The following is a 21880-nucleotide window of genomic DNA, read 5'->3' on the forward strand; positions in this document are numbered from 1 at the left end:
TGGTACATCTTCATCCGGGTGGGGAGGGGGGTCAAGCTTACTGAGTTTGTAAGCAAGGTCACAAATCTGGCTGAATGAATGGATGGGCCTCCTCAATCAACAGAACCGTGAGTCAGCTTTTCATCGATGGAAGGGCATCCTGCGGGACTGGGCTTAAGTAGGATCACAACAATGAGGCCTCAGTTGTGAGTTGGTGTACTAATAGCATCATTACAAAGAGTCTAACACGACAATTGGTTCTAAGTCTTGCCAAACACTGACAACCCAAATGGTCTTGTCGCCCCGGTCACTTTAGGTGCTTGTGTATTTTTCAAAGACATTTGGCGGGTCATGAATGTTGAGTTTTCCAAAGACAAAGACTCAGTTGATAGGTTTTTTGCATGGCGTGTTGAACTGCCACAATTGGCAACAATCGAAATATCAAGAAGTTACTTGGTTCCAACATCTTGAACTCCTCATTTGTAGTGATAACTCTCATGACGTTATAAGTGCTGTCCCATTTCTTAGAACTCAGATAAGTTCCCCTTCTGGTGAAATTAAAACTGTGATGACATTCTTCCTGGGCAAAGCCCGTTTGGCTCCTTTCAAGGTAATGACTGTTCCAAAGTTGGAACATGAAGCTGCTCTCGCTGCTCGCTTGAGACGGGAAATTTGTCGATCACTGAACGTGTCCATGCACAAATTTCTTGTGAACTGACAGTAATGTTGTCTTGCAACTGAGTAGCTCAATTGACAAACATCCCATCTTCATTGATTATCATTCTGCTCAATAACAGGAACGCAATTGGGGAAATATCTATTGTCATTCTGCTTAATACGATGGTTCATTGCAAAATATAGAAGAATTTTTAGAGAAAAATTAGGCTCAAAGTTTTCGGCGAAAATGGGCGGGAAAATATTTTGTGCCTTTTTGTTTCCCTCTTATTCCTTTACGTTAGACATGCCATCTAAGTACCATAGTTTTGTGCTTTTCAAATATAATTATTTCCGGTAAGTTTTTGCGTTTATCGAGAGTTGAATTTTTAATTAAAAGAAAAAAAATTAGGAATCTTTTTAGGAATGTTTTAGAAATAGATGTGGAGCGGTATTACAAGACCTAGGATTTACAAGATCTACCACAGCAAGCAGAGAATAAAGCTAGTTTCTGAGAAATGATATCTCTTTTTACATACTTATTTCATCCTATTCTCTCTGAGTGGCCATTTTTCAGATGACAGAATGAGTTTGCCAAATGAGAAAAAAGCAGGTGGCAGTGGAAAACGGGACACTGGTGGAATATCTTCTGTGAAAACAACTGACTTCTTTCGAGTGTTTAATTTTGAACTATATGTTAAACCGGTAACTTTTTTTCGTTTATTTAATTTTTTTTACTCCATTAGAAATATCGAAACACTGTAAATAAAACTTTTTTGGTCATGTATAATGTCTCCATGTTTGCTGTCTAAAACGGGGATTTCAACGGAGATTTTCATGAGTGAGACTTAGTGTAGCAAACAAAGAACATGATAGTTTCGAAGTTTGTACACTAGAAAATGACTCAGTAGTTATCGAAGGCTTTGTTAATGGGTGTTTAGAGGTGTAATAGCCTCTGGTGTCTTATCTTACGTCAGTTATTGTATCCTAAATGTTTTTAATGACTATTTTGAATGGCTTGAAAGTAGTTGTGGATTCTATTGATCGGATCGTACTATTTTACTAGCCGAAAATTAGCATTACTTGTCTGTGGTTTTCAGGGTTTTTACAGAGCTGGTTTTTGCTTGATTCGTGTTGGACATATGAGCGAGCAGTTATGTATCGTTTTTCTGTACAATTATTTAAAATCTGGGAGATGATTTATTGCTTAAACTCCTATGTGCTTGAAATCAACCTGAGCCGTTGCCTTCAAAGTGAGGATTGTTGCAAAATGAAACCTGCGAAAAGCACCTTTGATGTTCATATTTAAATTGTCAGAGATAACTCAGAAAGCGTTCGATCTTTGTTAGACGTTGTAAGATCTGTAAGATATGGGTCCAAACGCAATAATTCATCCTTTAGAAACTTTGCCTAATCAAACTGATAATGTGAACCCTAGATTTTTTGTGCTTTGGTGAATATTGATTGGCTTAAAGGAAAATAGATGAGGTTGAGGAGTACTGATTTTGAAACCAAAAAGAGCTGAACCCTCGCGTGCGCGTTTTCTGCATGGAAGACATTTTTTGGCCGATTCAATTTGCTTGGCTTTATATATATTTTTAATTAATGACTGTTCAGTTTTCTTTGCTGCTTCTCTGAGGTGCTTCCAGTAATCAGGTCGCTTGTGATTGATTGGTCAATGGCAGATTAATATTGGAGCCCGTTTCGCATTTGTTAGTTATTCTGGAAGTATCAAAAACTTTTGAATGCAATATTGTTGAGTACTATTTTTGGCTTCATTATAGAATAGCTTCATCTCCGAATTCGAGTGACCAATTGGAAAATGGTACCCTTTATGCCGAAATTGGAAGTGTAGATTGGAAGCTGAGGGCACGGGAGATTGCAATGCATGCAGGCGGTCTTAACTAATTCATAAGGCTAATTGGTTCGTCCTATTTTTTTGGAAATTTCTTTCATTCTTCACTATCTTGACATTGACGAAAGACCAGCCTAATCGCTTTTTTTCTCATATGCACGTCTTCAAAAGATATTGTGTATTGTAGCCGTACAATTTTGCACCAGTATGAATGACGAAGATCAAACTTGTTTGCTGTGAGGTTAAGACTTGTTTTTGGCTCGTTGTGTAGTTCTCTTGTTGGAGTGTCCATGAATAACAATTTCTTTCTACATGTAGGTTCAAGCAAGATTCGCTAGGTCTCGTGGCCGGTGTCTGATTTTGTTCTGTTGTTGTTTTATTTTTTTTATTCAAAAAGCGCATCCTGTACATCAGAGTTGTTACTACAATCGTTGCACATGGGATACTGTTTGAGTTATGACTTAGCGTCTTATCGTTCTGCATTCGATATGCAGATGATTAATTCTCTGGTATTTTTGCTGTTAAGAATTATGTTTAAATCTGATTCATGATGTTGATATGCTCTGACTTCTAGGATTATCCCTGAAGAAGAGATTAAGATGAAAGATTTGAGGTGTCTTTTGCTTTTTTATCTGTTGTGGAGTAGGAGTTCCTCCTCCCATTTTTTTGGCAAATAACAACAATTTACGGTGCCCGTTATTGACGTTATATATCTACATTATTTTTGCACTACATGTATTTTGAGGCTTAAAATGCCTAAAATTACTAAATGTATAAATTCTCATCGCAGCCTGGCAACTTTCGTCAAAACTTTCTATCACCTTGATTGGATTTGGCGAGATTTGTTCCTTAGGACGCAAATAGAGGCAGTGAATAAGATGCCAGTCTGCTGACGAAAGCATTTAGTAGCAACGAAATCTCTTAAGGCACTGTTGTTAGCAAGGGATTCATTTCAGTAAATTTGAAGTTGAATTGCTGAAATAAAATTTGTGGGTTCCAGCAACTTCGTCTGCTTTGACTATTGGATAAGTTTGGTTATTGGTTATTGTCAATCTTTTGGTCCGTATTTGAGGTCAAATGATCTTGATCTAGTGTATCAAACTTTCAAAATCAACATAAGCAGAAGCAGAGCGGTTTGTAAAAGATCTGAGTATGCTTCTTGATTTTTTTAATCACAATTTAGTTAATTTCACGAACTTGGTTTTTTAATCATAGTTAATCATGTTTTCTACCTGTTTACAGGTCATTCTGAATTAAGACTTGATTTGAATTGTAGTAGTCAATGCTCTTTCTTTCTTTGGCTCCTGCCTTGTTGCTGTTCTTTTCAATTTTCTGAAAACTTTGTTTGTACGTAATTTTTGTTTTGATCTCCCCGGTCATCGTGTGAGACAAGAGGTCGAAATTCTGTGTCTTCGTCAACGTCTCAAAAACCTCCAAAGGATTCAAACGCCGATGGAATCAAACGAATCCCTCTGTCGGCGCATTTTTCTGCATACTGTTTGAACTTCCTGTCTTCAATTGCCACCAGAGCAGTGGCACATTTCCCAGCAGCTTCTGAGATAAGACTGGCTTGCAGCCGGGTAGTGGCGGTCAAGTTCAGCGCTGCTGGATGATGACCTGACACCCAACCATGCAGGTAGATATCGATTGGCCGAGAATTGTCGTCGGGTAATAAGTTCTTTTGTTCGCACACAGGCAACATAAGCTAAAGAGCTATTTTGTCGCGTATAAAGAGCTGAAACTATTTTGTCGCGTATGCGATCATGGCGGTAAATGATTTTCCCGGCCTTGACAAGATGCTGTATAGTCTCCGAACGCATCTAAAGTTCCTGATTTGCAGTCAGGGCATTTTTTCGAACGCATAAACTGGGACACCAAATGTATACTTTTAGAGCAGCTCGAAATTCAATTTTTTGGAGATTTAAGCCAACGTCTGGAAGAGTGGAAGAGGTGCTGCAACCATCCATGCTCTCGACTGAGGCAAAGAGCGAGGGCAACAGATATTTCTCTCTAAGTGTAGTTTGGTTTTCAAGAAGCAAACTAATGGCGGCCTCACAATTGGTTCTTACAATTGCAGCTCTTACAGTTGCTTTTTTGATTACCTAAGCCAGTTTGTTTTGCTGATTCGGACACAAGCTTGATCCCAACACATTTCGTGAAGTAACCAAATTTATTTTGCAAGGGTGATCGTTGGAGTTTATCGAACGTTTCCAAGACGTTGTTAACCTACCTCATCGGGGGACTATTGCACCGCAGTGATTAAACCATCTTAGGAGCGCCCAGACAGTTTTGCAAAATGATAAAAAAAAAGAACATTGTTAATTTCCTCTGGTACACATAAGTATAAAAAGCAAATGGTAAAAGAGGCAATGTAAAGTTAAGAATATAACATTATGTAAAATTATAAAATCATTAAATTACTTAACTAAAAATTTGACCTTACATTATTAAAAAATGGCCTAAAATGCGAACATAAAATGTTCTCACAATTTTATATGTACATCGTGAAGATTAAAAATTAAAATTAAAATCTAATGCTCTCAATATCATCTTTAATATCAGTTACTTTTGGGTCCTTCAAAAATTCTTTCCAAAAATATTCTTTCAGTTGTTTTTTTAAGGAAGCTTTCGATGTTGTTTTCAGTCTAATATTAGAAGGCAGACTATTATAAATTGGAATGGCTTGTGCAATAAAAGAATCAGTTAAAAACTTATTGTTCTTTCTTATATCGAAAGTTACTTTTTTTGACCTGTCATGTTGTTTTATTCTCATGGTAGAGAGAGGTTCAATTTTATACGCTGGAAGATCGTTGCTGAGTAAGCGAATAAAATATTTTGAGCAACGATATTTCAAGAGAAAAGAAACTGGTAGTATTTTGTTGCGAAGTTTGAGATCTGTAGACCGATCGTATTTTCTCCTATTAAAAATGGATTTTATTCCCCAATTCAATTGTTTTTCTAAAGTTGTGAGTAATGACTTTTGCAACCCTATCAGAATTAGAGCGGAATAATGTAGATGACTTATTACTATTGCACTAAGTAATAAGACTTTCGTTTTCTGTGGTAAACTTTTACTTAGTGTATTCAAAACTTTTATTCCACAAGCCATTCTCTGAAGAATCTTTTTCACTTCTCCATCAAATTTTAGTTTGCTGTCTATAATTACGCCAAGATACTTCACACTATTTGATTCTGCTATTCTTTCATTGTCAACATTCAGAACAGTATTTGTTAACCTCTTCCTGGTGCTGAACACAATATATTCTGTTTTTTGTTTGTTCACTACTAACTGGGACTTTGCAAAAAAATCAATAATTTTTGAGATGTTATGTTCAAGTTTTGTTTTTGCCGATATTTCATCAGTGTCGGATGTAAAAAGAAAAGTGTCGTCTGCGTACTGTACAACCGTGCAATCCTCTTCAACAATCTTTGCTAAATCGTTGACGTAAATGTTAAATAATAGAGGTCCTAAAATAGTACCTTGTGGAACTCCTCTCTTCAAATTTATCCAGTCCGATTCAATTCCATTCAGAACAACTCTTTGCGTTCTTTTACTCAAATAATTCTCTACTAAATTGGTAGCATGTTCGTCGAAACCTATATTTTCTAGTCTCCGTAACAGTATTTTGTGGTTTATAGAATCAAAAGCCTTTGAAAGATCTAAAAACGCCCCTGTAACATTTTTTTTCTTGTTGAGTTCTAATCTTATTTGTTCTGTCGATTTCAGGATAGCATCAATTGTTGAAATTTGTTTTCTATAACCAAATTGACTAGCCGACAATAATTGCTCCCTTTCGAGGAAACTTGTGATTTGTGAACTGAACGCCTTTTCAAAAATTTTTGACAAAGCAGAAGTGACAGAAATAGGTCTATAATTGAGTGGGTCTTCGGGATTCCCTTTTTTGAAGAGTGGAGTTACACAAGCTTTTTTAAGATCTTCTGGAAATTTTCCTTCTGTAATGAATTGATTAATGAGATAACATAGTGGTTCCGCTAGCGCTGCTTTAGCATCTTTTATTGCCCAAGCTGGTATTTTTGAAGGACCGACTGGTTTACTTGTATTCAAAGAATCTATGAGCACATTTGTTTCCTTGGTTGTTATATATCGGAAATTGAAACACTTTCTCGGAGCAGTTTTAGGAGGAATGTTGTTTGTTTGTTGCAAGCCAATAAACTCTCCTAGAGTCGAAAATCTGTAATTTAGAAGATTTGCGATTTCCATGGGCTTTGTTATCTTATCACCAAAACTGTTTAATAAAGATTGAATTCTTGCTTGAGTCTTTTCTTTATTACGAAGATCTTGAATGAATTTCCATCTGGCTTTTTCACTGTTTAACTCCATAAAACTTGAAAGAAGTTGTTTTTCTTTTTGACGGATTAAATCATTTTTAGTTTCATCATCGCTAATTCTTGAAAACTGTCTTTTTGTTTCCTCACATAACCATTTTTCTTGAAGCAAGAATTTTGGTTTATCTGTTCTAATATAACAGGTTTTAATTGGAGCATGTAGTGCTAATGCTCTTTCAATAATTCTTTGAAATTCTAATAACATCATATCTCCTGTCACTGCACCGTAAAAGTGTCTCCAGTCTGAATTTTTAATAAAATTTTGGAATGCTATGGCTGAATATTTTTTTTGTCAAAAAACTTTTTCTTTGTAGTTTTTGATTTTAGCATCACAGATTTAAGAACTGTGATTGTTGCAAAATGATCAGTTTTCAAAATCATATCCGCTACTATGCCAGTTTCGAAATCGTCTGTTATGATATAATCGATAAGTGTTGAAGAAGAGTTAATCATTCTTGTAGCTGTGTCATTATTCGTTGGTTTAAGGTCATATGGAGAAATTACAGATTGCAGCAGACTTCTATCGCGCTTTGCAAAATAGTTTAAATTGTAGTCTCCAGCAAGTATGACAGATTTTCCTTCAGCCATAGCAAGATCAATTCCCAGGACCAATTTTTCCAAAAACATCTTAACAAGTTTTTTTTCCGGACAGTATGATAAATTCAAAACGCATTTCTTTTTTTGTATGCTCAACTCAACCCATAAACTTTCAAAAATTGTATCCGGAAAGCAGTTGAGATCATCGCGGAGACGAGGTTTTAATAATTTTGGAATGTACATGATAATACAACCACCTTTTGTTTTTGTTGTTTGGATGCGATCTTTTCGAAAACAGTCAAAGTTTTGCTTATCTATATGCCAAAATTCTTCCGGATGGTTTTGTGACAACCATGTTTCACTAAACGCATATATGCAGTTGTAACCAATGTCTTGAATGAGTTCTTTCAACAGCAGATGTTGTCCTGCTAAACTTCTGGCGTTTTGATGTAGAATTTTTATTCTGGAATCAAATAATTTAAACTTTTTCATCATAAGTGCATATGGCAGAACTGGTCCAGGGTTTATTTCGATATCACCACTTTTTAGTAGAAGATACCATATAACAACCAAGAAAAAGGAAAAGTTGAATTTGGATGGTGAAGCACATTGTTTGCTGTTACAGATTCCTTTGAATGAAGGTATTCGAGATGCATAAGGAAGACTGTAAAAACATTCTGAAATACTATCGGAGGATGTGAGTAGTACACATAGTATAACTATGAGTCGAATACCTGCCATTTTTGGTTATATCTGATTATAAATCATTACACGTTGCAAAATAGCTTAAAAACAACAGAAACTGCAGCTAAAATCCATTTGTATAACGATATGTTTGTCTCCATGGTTTGTAAGTGTTAGCCCTACTCACGTATGCACTTTGAGAATATTGCAAAGGTTGTAATCGAACAAGATTACAAGAAGTTAAAAGAAAATGACTTAAAACTGCGTTTTTAATAAACGGAATTCCCTGCTGAAAATTAAAATGTATGTCATCGTAAAAGAGAGCGTTGTAATTTGCCATTTGACTCAACATGTTGCACACAGGAAGTATTTTGATTTTTTCAGTGTTTTCTTGTGTAATATACTCTCGCAGTTTTTCATTGAATTCATAAATTTTGTTGTTTGTCTGTTCGTTTTTCGGCAATTTTTTTAAAGGAGGCACTTCCATCAATACCAATGATTCTGGGCTGAACTTTTCCTGTATTGCAGAGACAAGATCTTTGTAATCTGAGAATAATGTTTCTAAATGATCACTTTTTTGTTTTGGAATAGCATTGGTCCCATCCTGTAAAATAACTGTTTTCATCTTTTTTCGATCGTAACCCTGTAATAATTGCAATTTCTCCTTTGTTGTCGAGCCTGGGTAAGCATGTATACTGCAGTCCTGAGGAAATGTCCGATCTCTTGCCAGGTGTTTGATTATACTACTACCAATTAAAAAATTTTCTGTTTTCTCCTCGATCTCTAATGTTTCAAACTTTCGAATAAAAACGTCATTTTTTGCACTCGTGTTAATCGTTGGTGTTATAATAGCTGAATTAGTTGTTACCTGTGTCGATTTTTTAAGGAATTCACTCACGGTTACCACATGCTCGGCGATGAGACTGTCCTTCTCCTCTAATTTTTGATAAAGTTCGCAATAAATTTTATAAAGATCCGCTTTTGAATAACTATTAAACTTTTCTGCAGTCATCATCATGATTGGAATATATTACAGGAGGATATTTACAGGAGTAATTTACAATTATTGATATTTACAATTAGAACTATGTTACAGAATCTGTTGCTTAAAAAGAACTATTGTGCTAACGTTTAAAACTAGCAATGCATAAGAAAGTGTTTAAAAAATGAAGGTCAAGAAGCAACTGTACAGAATGAAAGAATTGTGTGTTGTGAAAAGATGTGATGTGTGTTGTGAAAACATTGTGAGTCATCTAGATAAACCAACTTATCCAGCAAAACGTCAATGCCAACCAAGCCTTTTGTCAACGCGTTTGTGCCAACACTATGCTGCATAAATCGGCGAACTTACGGCAGCTCCTAGTATTTGGAGAACTTCTTTATTGTTCCGTCTGATCGCAGAAAACACAATAATTGTCACCCTGTTTTGTTCTCTTTAAGAATTTTGACGTCCGCTATCGTTTTTTCCGATAGTCATAGAAAAAGGTAGGTTTCAACCGTACAATGCTTGCAATCACAAATGCACTTTTCTATCTTCTTTTTCGCTTCGTCTCATCAGTCAACCCTCTCGACGATTCCACACACCGCCAGTCACGAGCTTTCTGTTCCAAAATTTTGACTGAGGTCATTACAGGTTATATCAATCACGGTTCAAGAAGGCAAACTTTCCTGTGTATCACCCATGCCAATTGGCTCCACTCCTGGGTAATTATCCTTTGTAATGTGTGCAGAAAAACTTTTCAATTTTCCGCCTGGGGATGATTCTTTTAAAGTTGAAGTTGCCTAACCTGGCAAAGAAACCTCTCTCTAGGACTCTCATTCGCAAAGTAAAAGTAATTAATGCATCAAACCAAAGATTGGTGTCTGATACAGGTGGATCTGCGCTTCCAAAAACATCTCGAAATTGTTTTTCAACAATGCTACCATAATAATAGGCGTCTCTATACGTGTGTTTGAGAGCTCAAACTTGTTACGTTTTAGGGACAACGCTTTGAGATGGACATATTTCAGTGACACAGTATTTCTTTCGAGTACATCACAAGGCGTCAGAGGCTTTGCTTGCTATTTATTTCATAGCATTTTGATGGCATTATTTTAATTGGTAATTTCGTCATCTCTGGAGTGTCTTACTTGACTATCTACTATATCATCGCTGAAAAAAAACTATCAACTGTTCTTATCGAAAGTTTCCCCTCTAGACTCCTCGGCCCCTACTAGTGCGTTAACCTGCTGTTTGCCGAGTTTTCCAGTTGCCATTTTATACAGTTTGATAGTTTAAGATTTAGCTGAGTATAAATTGATTCGCTTAATAAAGTAAGTAATCAGTTTTAAAAAACTCTTGGGGGTCGAGCCGGTCAGTCGCGTGCATTTTCAAAACTCCAGCACCTTTGTTTGAAGATTGCTGTATTGAGATAAGATTTTCCCTAAACCAAGTGTAACTTGTGAATAAATTTTTACTGTTGTTTTGTTTGCCCAGAATAAGTTTATCATGTGGAGTGGTGGACTTGCAGCCACACTAGCATTCGGTTATCTATTCTACTGGAACATGAAAGTGCGTGCCAGCGGAGATGAGTACAAGATAGCGTACCAACCAGATGGCTCATACAGACAGGTGGAACGCAAATCTCGGTGGGAGTGAACTGACAACGAGAGGGTTCTGCTTACAAAGTTCCACCTCCAGTTCGTTAAAAAAAATGGGAGATGTGCTTCACAAATATTTGTTTGATACTGTGCAAAATCCAACAATTCATAACCGAAATTAGAATGCAAATCAAGATTACGGCTGTCGTTGATGATGTGATTTACATGCTTCTGTCCAGAGTGGTGAATTTTTGGACAAAATGGTAATTTGGACAAATATAACAATATTGAGCCAACATCTGGTGCCAACTGGGACGAAGGGCGGGAATATAACGCGAGTTAACCAAGCAGATAATTGCGCAATTCAGTTACGGAGGAATTGTAATTTAATGGGTACGCGGAGCTGTGAGACAAAAAACAAATAAACCTATTTAGCAGAATTAATTGACCTGAAATTTGACAGTGGTACAGTCTGGAGAAGTAAAAATGTAGATACTGAATTGTAATATTTTTGCTGATAATATGACAACTAAGTTAGTGAATTGCCAAATTTTTGCACACTGGGTATAACATAGAAGGCATGATAGAAGCTAATGAAGGGTTGGGCATGAATGGTCTTTTGATCATTTATTCATTCTCCTGCTGTTTGCCTCGATCAAAAGACGAGTTGAAACAAAATTGAATTAAAACGTGACACAAATCGAGGGCAAATTGGAATTGAGGTCAAGTAATTAAATTGGAGACAATTTGAGTTACCCAAGTATTACTCATTACTCGCTCTCCCTAAATTACATGGAGTCAGTTCTATTTTTGAATGAAGACTTATCTCCAAGTCCTATGTATCAAGTATTTTACGATTTCAGCCTTATTTTTTGCATTGTTTGCAAACTGTTGCAAGGTACTGGTGGAATGAATTATAAGATAACTCGTAATTAAGAGTTAAGGAACTTGTAGTCGACTGTAGAAAGCCTTCCATTTATGAGAGAATCTAAAAAAGAGTTGTGATCTCTGAGGAATGTGAGCTGACAGAAGATGGAAAATAGCATCAAGCTTACCAATTTACAGAAAATAATTGCCATTGAAGCACTCAAATGGGATCACACAATCCCAGAATTGACAAAAATGGCAACTAAAATGGTAGTCAAACTGAATTAATGACAAGAAATGTGGTTTCTACCTTAGCGCAGTTGAACACAATTAGGCCAACAACCGCATGTTCTCAGTTGTTCTTTTGTTTTTACTGCCGAAATTTGGATTACTTCCAGAGAATAATGTGACAACGAACATTCCTTGTCAATTGGTGGCTCAAACTTTTCTGTAATCGAGTTGTTATGAGATTGAATGCAATATTTTGATTGAAAGAATTAGTCTCATGGATCATTGTTCTGGTTAAATTGGGGGTTTCAAGGACAAAAGTGAAGAATTGGCAAATATTAGCTGTTCAATAAAAAAAATCTAGATCCAGCCTCTGAATAAAATTCAGAGGCTGCATCTAGACTTTTTGATAACACAATCTGAATAATAAACGTCACGACCTTAAAATTAAGATTTGAAATTCTGCTGATGCTGGAGAATCGTTTTAGGTTCCTTATGTCACGTTGCATTTTTTTGTCGTTAATCTGAGAAAAATTCGTTCTTTCTCCCTCAAGTACTTATTTTTTAGTTCTCTATTTCAATTCCTTTGCTGTCATAGCATTATGTCAATTCTAGTTCTTCAGACTGAATCGGTCATGATTATTTGCATGGCTTCTGGGATCCTATGCTTGTTGGAAGCCTAGTTGCCTAGAACTCTAGTTCTATTTTGCTCTCTGCTTTACCTGAATAACAGATCAAAAGGCTCAACTGGCTGGTAAATTTGGGAATGAAAGTTTACTTCATGAAAAAAAAAACGTCACAGCTGAGATTTGCTTTTGAGCAAAAAAAATCCTACCGCGAGATTGATATCTTCAAACAGCATCGAGTTTTTTTTTGCACAAAATTTCATGGTGAGCATATTTTGAGGAAATTTGAGGCCAATCAAAATTACAGGATATGAAAACGGTTGCCCCTCCAGGCCAGTAAACAGGTACTCGATTTTTCTAAGAATAAATTTATGTACTTGAAATAAATTAGCAAAAAGAACGTAGAGAGATAGGGACAAACAACAAGTTCGAAAAGAACCAAACAAAATTTTGATAACAAAACGCGAAACAATACCTTTAAACTTTAAAAGTGTTAGCGGTTTTAAAAATATTTTTTTTTGAAAAAAATGATGTCGGTAACCACTACATTTAATTTTTGATTATTGTAAAAACAGTAAAACAATTACTACTGAGTGTTATGTTGTTTAACCAGTTGCAACTTCATACTTTTGTCCAGTTTGAGTATAAATTTAAAAAAGGAGGCTCTGTAATGTGTGATCGCACATTTTTCCGAGCCCGAAAATTCCTATGATGGTATTGTTAAATAGCCTCAATTATGGCTACTTATGAAGCCGTGAAGACGTTCCATCATCCAGAATGTCACACGACTACAAAAAGATTAAATGCAGGCAAAAAATCAAAAACTGGGTAATATTTTGAGAGAAAAAGGTGGCGATGCCGTTAAAATCGTATTCTGTTCAAAAAAGATATAATCAATTGCGCCTTCTTTCAACGTCATAGGTGTGATATGTGACAAGAGAGAAGAATAGAACCTCAAAGATGGAAATTCTCAAATCAAAAAAGATGACAACTGGTACTAGCTTAGTAAAATAAAAACTATTATTTAAAAGATAAAACAGCAACGAAGACTAAATTCTAATTCACTTGAACAAAGATTACAGATGATGGACCTCTCTCTTTGCTTAGACTACGCGTCAAGGTGGCAAAAATAAGATAAAAAGTGGCAAAGCTCGAAAAGCCCATTAATTTTGAAGACATAATTTTTGAAAAGTTATAGCAACCATAAAATTTCAACAAGAAACCTAAAACAACTGAAAGCTGGCAAGGAAGCTAATAGGGCCGCTCATTACTGTGACTAAATAAACGAGAGCTGCCAAATAACAAATACAGGTAGGAATCAAAGTTTCACTAACAATTTTACAAGAACAGTGTTGAAACCAAAAAAATTTAAGCTTTTCAATTAACCTATAATTTATGTTCAAATTTTTTCTGAGACAGGAATTTCTGCATGATTAATTTATTGCGTCAATTTTTGCCGCTCAAAACTTTGCCGAAAAATACCATTTGAATGAAAAATTATATTCGACTATTGAATTTTTTTTATTGAGTATGTTAAAAGTTTTGCTCAATGCATTTTTTCACGCAGTTTGATACTGTTAAGTAGTTATCGCACTCGTAAAACAGCTAATTTATGTGTCTTAGAACGGCATTTTTTAAAAAATGAATTGTGGGTTGGCTTAAACTATCAAAATTGCTAGATCTCAGCATTGAAATAAGGAGAGTTATGTTGATGATAATCAATTTGTGCGAATCGTCAAATTCCTCAAGATCAATCTGCTGGGAAAAAGTGGAAAGGAAAGTCGAGCGAAAGATTTCATTTTAATTTGAAAAGGAGCAAAAAAGGTAGGTATGTAATTATGCTGCTACTGGGAAGTGACATTTTAATGTTCATATTTACAAGTTTTCAACCTTTCTGATAAGTAATTGTATGACTTTAGATTGCAATTTAAACTGTAAGTTAGTCTGAACTTTTATCCAACTTCCAGACAGTTTTTTATATCTTTAGATACACTTAGAGCTTATGAGTTTCTGATAGGCAAATCTACCATTTTGGGGCGTGCTGGTTGATCATGCTAAGTATTTATTTATAATTCCAGTTTAATAACTGCCTTGGGTCAGTTTTTTGAATTCCTTCATTTGCACAGCGAATAATGCATGGTCTGTCAATTACTTTTGTTGCGTGATTTGTCCTGTTGAATTTGCCAATTTCGACAAATTGAATTTAGTTGAACCTGCCAGGTATTGGTTTTCGCAAAAAAAATTGAAAACCACAGTCTGATTTCACCGCGATAAAAGAAATATCTATAAAGTTTCAATTTTGGAACACGGTCAAGTCCAAAAGAGATACCTCAAATGGGGTTCAGACTACGATGAATGTTTGGGCTCTAAATTAATTTTGGCATATTTGCAATTAACTCAACTTTTTGTCAACAGTGAAAAATATATGAAAAGCTTTATCTGCATGCATACACGAGTAGATTCAATCTGCAACACTGGGAAATGATACCACAGGCCCCAGTATCAATCCAAAAGAACTACCGGATTTCAAAACTATATGCAGTAAAGGTATTCCAACACCGCTCGTTATACCCGAAAAATTTCGTTTGAGATGATGCGAAAATACTACGGAAACCATAGAGGATTGCACCACAAATCCCGTCTGTCCTGATAACGAAGGAATTTTTCGCTATAAGCAAATGTCTTTTGCGGACTTTCAATAGAGGCGGAGAAAACATAAGAAGCAACAGGAAAATTCAATGGCGAGTAGATTTGAGCGATGTAAAGCGAAGCGGCTTCAATGAAGCAAGCAAAACAGTAGCAAAAACTCAATGGAGGCGCTTGCTTCCTGAATCAAAACACTTTGTCTTCAGGATAATTTGTCCATGCGGCAAAAATTTTGTCATCGCAAGGAATAGCACCCGACAACAGAGAAACCCGCATTGATTTTGAAACAACATTCAAGGAAAAAGGAATTCCTTGACTCGATGGAGGACTTTATTTGCGAAGCTTTTCAATTGGATGGAGCAAATGTGCTTTTACAATTGCAGTCTTCAAAACTTTGTAGCCGTTCTACCGTCCAGAATGTACCCAAAGCATCTTCACGCCCAATTTCCCAATGACATCCAGAACCAATTTATTGAACTCAGCTAGCAGAGGCCAGCTTTCGAGTTTTGTCGCTCAACCTTTTGTAGGGCTTGATTAAAATCATTGAAGAAAACAATACGGAGTTACATATTACTGTAGGTAAGGTTATTCGACGTCTTTTTGTCAAGTGTACAGCAAAAATAAACTCCGAGTCAGTTGACCTGTTCGAAGCAAACCAACTGGAAGTTGCCCTTAGGGAGAAGTCGAGAGAAAAGTGAATGTCAGCAGAATAACTGAAAAAAATGAAGAAAACTAACCAAGGGGGCATACTCCAAATGTGCTGCAGAAACGCGTTTAATTGAGTCAAGTGTAGTATTATCCTCAGCTCATTCAACTTTTTGGTGCCAATGCCCATTATAGTGATTTTTTCCTGCTTTTGTTACTCCCATCATATTGATTTGCTCTTCACTAACTCAACATTTGACAATCAGTCGGGAGTGCAACAGGAAGGTCCATTTTTGTTTTCCCTGGCTTTCTGGGCTTTGATCACTGAAATTAAAAGCAATTTATCAAACGTCGCGCAACATAGCTGGTATCTTGATGACGTAATCATCGCAGATTCCAGAACAGAATTGTGTAAAGCACTGGAAATTCTAACAGTATCAGGAACAAAAAGCCGTATAGAACTACGGAAAGACAAATGCGAGTTCAAATGGTCAATCGAAATCATGAACGAAAATGATAAAGTGATCAATACGAACAACGTAGATAAATTTGAAGTGTTAGGAGCTGCTATAGGTTCTGATATTTGCGTTTCGTCTTGTTAACTAAAACGAGTTAGAAATTTAGAGGAACTTGTAATCAATTATGCATATTTGGGTACTGCAGATCGTCCCAGGGTACCAGGGACGATCTGCAGTTCGCCCCTGGTACCCTGGGTTATTGCCTTGATGTCACCAAGTTGGTCTACACTTCGCGTTTCAAATCTCCTTCAGACGAATTTAAGAAGATCTAGTTCGATTTGGTTCAGCGCGCAATTTTTGAAGAGATTTGGGTGTGTTACTGTCAGATACTTTATGGGACCAAACATGCCTTCCAATTAAAACTATTGCTAGAGTAAGAAGGTTAGCTGATCAAGTGCAGGCCGCATACATTACTGCTGTTTTTCAGTTCTCTGTTTTAGTAGAAAAACTAGAGGACAATAACCCATCCGAATACGTCTTAGGAAAATTCAAAACGAACTTCATAACTCAGCCTATAACAAATTGATGAGAAACGAAACTCCATTAGAAAGAAAGCTCGCTTGCTGTCCCTTTCTCTACTCCAATCAAATGACTGGTTATCCAAAAACGTAACAGAGGGCTTAGACTACATTTCTCTCCGAATGGGTTCTGTGCTACCCTTTAATATCGACTGCGTGTTAAAATTTATGAAAACGTGAGACAATGACCATTTTGTAAATTTTGGACTCTAGATGTTATAGGGAACAATGCGGCATAATGCCATGGTAGGGGCGATTGAATACGAGACATAATCATATGAGTTTTCTCGTGAGCCCCGTTATCCCACATCAGAATCGTTTACTGCCCGACAACAACTCCTTAACGGGCGACATATTTTTAACTGTTTGGATTTCGAGTTAGCCAGCAGCTTTGGATTTTACCGTCACTTCTCGCATGCAATCAAGCCTTTTTGCAAATGTGGAGGAGGAGAGTTGTTTCGTCCTGTCAGCTGCTGAAGACAGGAAGTGCGAACAGTACGCCCAGAAATATAGCGAAGACTGAATTCTATTTATTCTTTTGGCCTTCGGTTTGTTTAGGGGATATTCAGAGCCAGTTCGTAAGACCCTAAACGAATCGCCATTCTGGCTGATGACAGAAGCTGTCAGACTGTTTTGTTATTTTTTAGCATTCAAGCAGTCTCCGTCCCTCATCTCACACGTTACAAGGAGAGTCTTCTCTCAAAATTGTGTCACCTAATGAGTGGGAACAATCAGTTCTGATACGCTTTTGACGTCTCACCAAATGAGAAGGCAGCGCAAAGTTTTATGTTTCATCATATGGGTCGTTGCGAGTGACTCTCTTGATGATTCGAACTGAACTAATGATAACAATAATGATCTACGGTGAACCAGTATTTTACAGTTTTTAATGAATCAATCAATTTATTCTTTTTGTCGGAAGAAAAATCTGAAATTACTAAAAGTTTTGAAGACATTTTAGTGAGGAACATAGAAAACTTATTGCAATTAATTTGAGCCTGATTTTGATCTAATTTAAAGTGCGTCATTTTTTGTGTTATAGACATTGAAAAGAGGAAAAGAAGCTTGCCTGGCAGCATATTTTTTTTCATTTACTTGGTAATAAAGAGAATTCTCGAAAAAAACCAATTGAGCTTTCTTCGATTTGAAGTGCTCTACGACTGTTAATGTCTCTTAGAATAGAAATGTAGACTAGATGAAGTAAAAATACTAATCAGTCGTATTTCATTGAACAAAATGCTTTATTTGAGACAAGAAGTAGTTTAACTGATTTTTTTGAAATCTACGTGGTCTCCATTATTAAATAATCCTTGTTTATCTTTATCTAAAATTCCAATGTTTGCTGATTATTTCTTATTGCCAATCCTAATGTTTTCTCCGATATTTGATGTTTCTTCCTCTCTCCCTTGGCCTTTTAACTCCCGTTTTTTAATTTCCTCGCGTTTTTGAACTTGCGTTTAACTGAGCGATCGGCTGATGCTTTCTAGAAAAACCTTGTATCTCATCACAATTTTTGCTTCACAAGTTACTGCTTGTGATTTGCCCAATTCTATGGCAATCGAGCTATCAAAACTAGATTCTCATGGGGCTCTATTCAAAGAATGGTAAAATGACTTCTGAAGACTTAAACAACAAAAAGTATTCGTGAATTATAACCTAATTTTCCAGAGAAAACTGCTGTTTAATCACTTGCCTGTGAGACCGAATGGAAAAATGTATATCTTTTGAACATTAACGTAATAATTAAACCTTCGAGATAAATCGCAAAAAAGAATAGATTATTTAAATTAGTTAATACCATAATTGTATTAATCTATAAAACCAAATGTCAAAACGCATAATAATTCAAACTAAATTAGCTCACAGTCCTTCTAGTCTTAGAGTGTAGCTAAGCAAAGACAATTGAAACACGATGACAAAAACAGGTTGGTAACTCATTCATACTGAAAGAGAAATTGATAAACAAAATAATAACAAATTTCAATTCAACTTCGTGAATGTGAATGTTCCCAAGTGTTAGCACAATATTCCGATCTCGCTTATCCACCATCCTGTCTCGAATGTCTTACAAATTAAGCGCAGATAGATTGAATTTAAAGCAGTGGTTCATATTTTGTAAATTAAACTTGATATAAACTTTGATAAGAAAAAATACAAAGATCCACAAAATCAGTAGTTCCGCAGGCCAATTCAGACAACAGCATCTGTCCATCATTTGAACTATTTTAAACATTTATTTAAACATTAATACATTGCAATTAATAGTGTTTAATAGTAGTAAAAATATTTATGGTATTTCATATTTACTAAATTAAACTATGTGAATTACTAATAGTATTAAAGAAAAAACAAAATTGAGATGCAAAAATCAACATCTATCCCGTTTTCAAACTAAATCTTAAACTTTAATGTAAAGAGTAAGTAATTGTAAGTAACAAGTGGCTACTATTTAGTATCGATTAGGTTTTAAACTCAATTTGGACTTATAAGATCGCGCAGTTGCAAAAGAGTCAACCTCTGCACTCATAGTTCTAAATTAAGAGTACAAAAGCTGTTCAAAGTTAAGTAGAGGCCGTTCTAGCTATTTAATCAGGACCTACGGAACGATAGAAGTAGGTCATTTTTGACCTTGAAACTTATCAAACAATGTTTTTAGCAATTTCGTTATCAATCCATATAGAACCATTTGAAAAAAATCCTTAATGAAACTCGGATTTTCAATGAAAAATTTGGGTGCTTAAATTTCAAGAACCAAAAACAACCTCAGTTAAGTTCCAAATTTAACACCATTAAACTCGAAAAAAACTTTGAGTATGGGCATCTTGACAGAGATCGATTTATGAATCGACAAGACAATCCTTAAGGGCATCCAAATTCTGTGACTATTTTGGATTCAAAACGTGAAAAAAATTTTTTCAAATGGAAAAATTCAGACTTCACTTGCGCTTCAACGGAAAACTAATGGGATTCTCAGAAACTAAAGCAATTCACAAGTCCAATTGAAAACAGTAAAATTTGATCTTAGAGATTTGGAAAAAAGTCAAAAAATTCACTAATTTTGCAGTATATTATGATTTTTGTCTATCTGGTTTCTTGTCTTTTTGTCTTCTCTCATCTGGTTTCTTTGGTCAAATGCTACTCTTTCCATTTACTCTTACCAATTAAAACTGTTACAAAATTACTTGGTGTCAATTGAAAATGAAATCTATATAAAGATTTGATTCATTATTAATTTATGAGGACATATAAATGAGATTGAAGAGCAAAACAACAAAGAGAAACAAAATAGCTCATAATTCAAATTTCAATTACTTTTTGAAAAAAAAAACATTTCCCTGTCATTAAAAATAGCTATTGAGTCATAAGCATCCTATGTCACTGCTGAAATCATTAAGATCATTCATTGTTGATACGACAAGCCTACAGTACAAAATTCTATAAAAATTCTTACATAACTTTTACTTAAAGAAATGTTTTCAAATTATTCAACACTAATCCCATAAAAATGAGACATATTGTAGGTTTAGTTAACCTAGTAATAATTTCAACAAGACCTCTCACTGCTGGGAGCTGTTAACAATACATTATAAAAAAATAACATATTATTGAAACCGTTTATTATCAAAATCCACAAAATCAGTAGTTCCGCAGGCCAATTCAGACAACAGCATCTGTCCATCATTTGAACTATTTTAAACATTTATTTAAACATTAATACATTGCAATTAATAGTGTTTAATAGTAGTAAAAATATTTATGGTATTTCATATTTACTAAATTAAACTATGTGAATTACTAATAGTATTAAAGAAAAAACAAAATTGAGATGCAAAAATCAACATCTATCCCGTTTTCAAACTAAATCTTAAACTTTAATGTAAAGAGTAAGTAATTGTAAGTAACAAGTGGCTTCTATTTAGTATCGATTAGGTTTTAAACTCAATTTGAACTTATAAGATCGCGCAGTTGCAAAAGAGTCAACCTCTGCACTCATAGTTCTAAATTAAGAGTACAAAAGCCGTTCAAAGTTAAGTAGAGGCAGTTCTAGCTATTTAATCAGGAGCTACGCAACGATTGAAGTAAGTCATTTTTGACCTTGAAACTTATCAAACAATGTTTTTAGCAATTTGGTTATCAATCCATATAGATCCATTTGAAAAAAAAATCCTTAATGAAACTCGATTTTCAATGAAAAATTTGGTTGCTTAAATTTCAAGAACCAAAAACAACCTCAGTTAAGTTTCAAAATTAACACCATTAAACTCGAAAAAAAACTTTGATTATGGGCATCTTGACAGAGATCGATTTATGAATCGACAAGACAATCCTTAAGGGCATCCAAATTCTGTCACTATTTTGGATTCAAAACGTGAAAAAAATTTTGTCAAATGGGAAAATTCAGACTTCAATTGCGCTTCTTCGGAAAACTAGTGAGATTCTCAGAAACAATGCAATTCACAAGTCCAATTGAAAACAGTAAAATTTGATCTTAGAGATTTGGAAAAAAGTTAAAAATTCACTAATTTTGCAGTTAATTATGATTTTTGTCTATCTGGTTTCTTGTCTTTTTGTCTTCACTCATCTGGTTTCTTTAGTCAAATGCTACTCTTTCTATATAGTCTTACCAATTAATACTGTTACAAAATTACTTGGTGTCAATTGAAAATGAAATCTATATAAAGATTTGATTCATCATTAATTTATGAGGACATATAAATGAGATTGAAGAGCAAAACAACAAAGAGAACCAAAATAGCTCATAACTCAAATTTCAATTACTTTTTGAAAAAAATTATTTCCCTGTCATTAAAAATAGCTATGGAGTCATAAACATCCTATGTCACTGCTGAAATCATTAAGATCATTCATTGTTGAGACGACAAACCTACAGAAAAAAATTCTATAAAAATTCTTACATAACTTTTACTTAAAGAAATGGTTTCAAATTGTTCAACACTAATCCCATAAAAATGAGACATATTGTAGGTTTAGTTAACCTAGTAATAATTTCAACAAGACCTCTCACTGCTGGGAGCTGTTAACAATACATTATAAAAAAATAACATATTATTGAAACCGTTTATTATCAAAATCAACAAAATTAGTAATACCGCAGGCCAATTCAGACAACAGCATCTGTCCATCATTTGAACTATTTTTAACATTTATTTAAACATTATTACATTACAATTAATA

At 35.0% G+C, this 21880-nt stretch overlaps 2 protein-coding genes across 3 annotated transcripts in view; one reads left to right on the top strand and one right to left on the bottom strand.

Annotated features, from left to right (window-relative positions):
* The window catches only part of LOC142340489 (uncharacterized), a 114628-nt gene that overhangs the window by 33226 nt on the left and 59522 nt on the right, over positions 1-21880 (bottom strand). The gene's annotated exons all lie outside the window — the stretch shown is intronic.
* LOC142340532 (small integral membrane protein 8-like) lies at positions 1112-11910 on the top strand. Its single transcript, XM_075391104.1, has 2 exons — positions 1112-1338; positions 10533-11910. The coding sequence occupies exons 1-2, from the start codon at positions 1219-1221 to the stop codon at positions 10692-10694; spliced, it is 282 nt and encodes a 93-aa protein (XP_075247219.1). The 5' UTR covers positions 1112-1218; the 3' UTR covers positions 10695-11910.

Source organism: Convolutriloba macropyga, chromosome 1, assembly GCF_964194025.1.
Source record: "Convolutriloba macropyga chromosome 1, txConMacr16.3, whole genome shotgun sequence".
NCBI classification, from domain to species: domain Eukaryota; kingdom Metazoa; phylum Xenacoelomorpha; order Acoela; family Convolutidae; genus Convolutriloba; species Convolutriloba macropyga.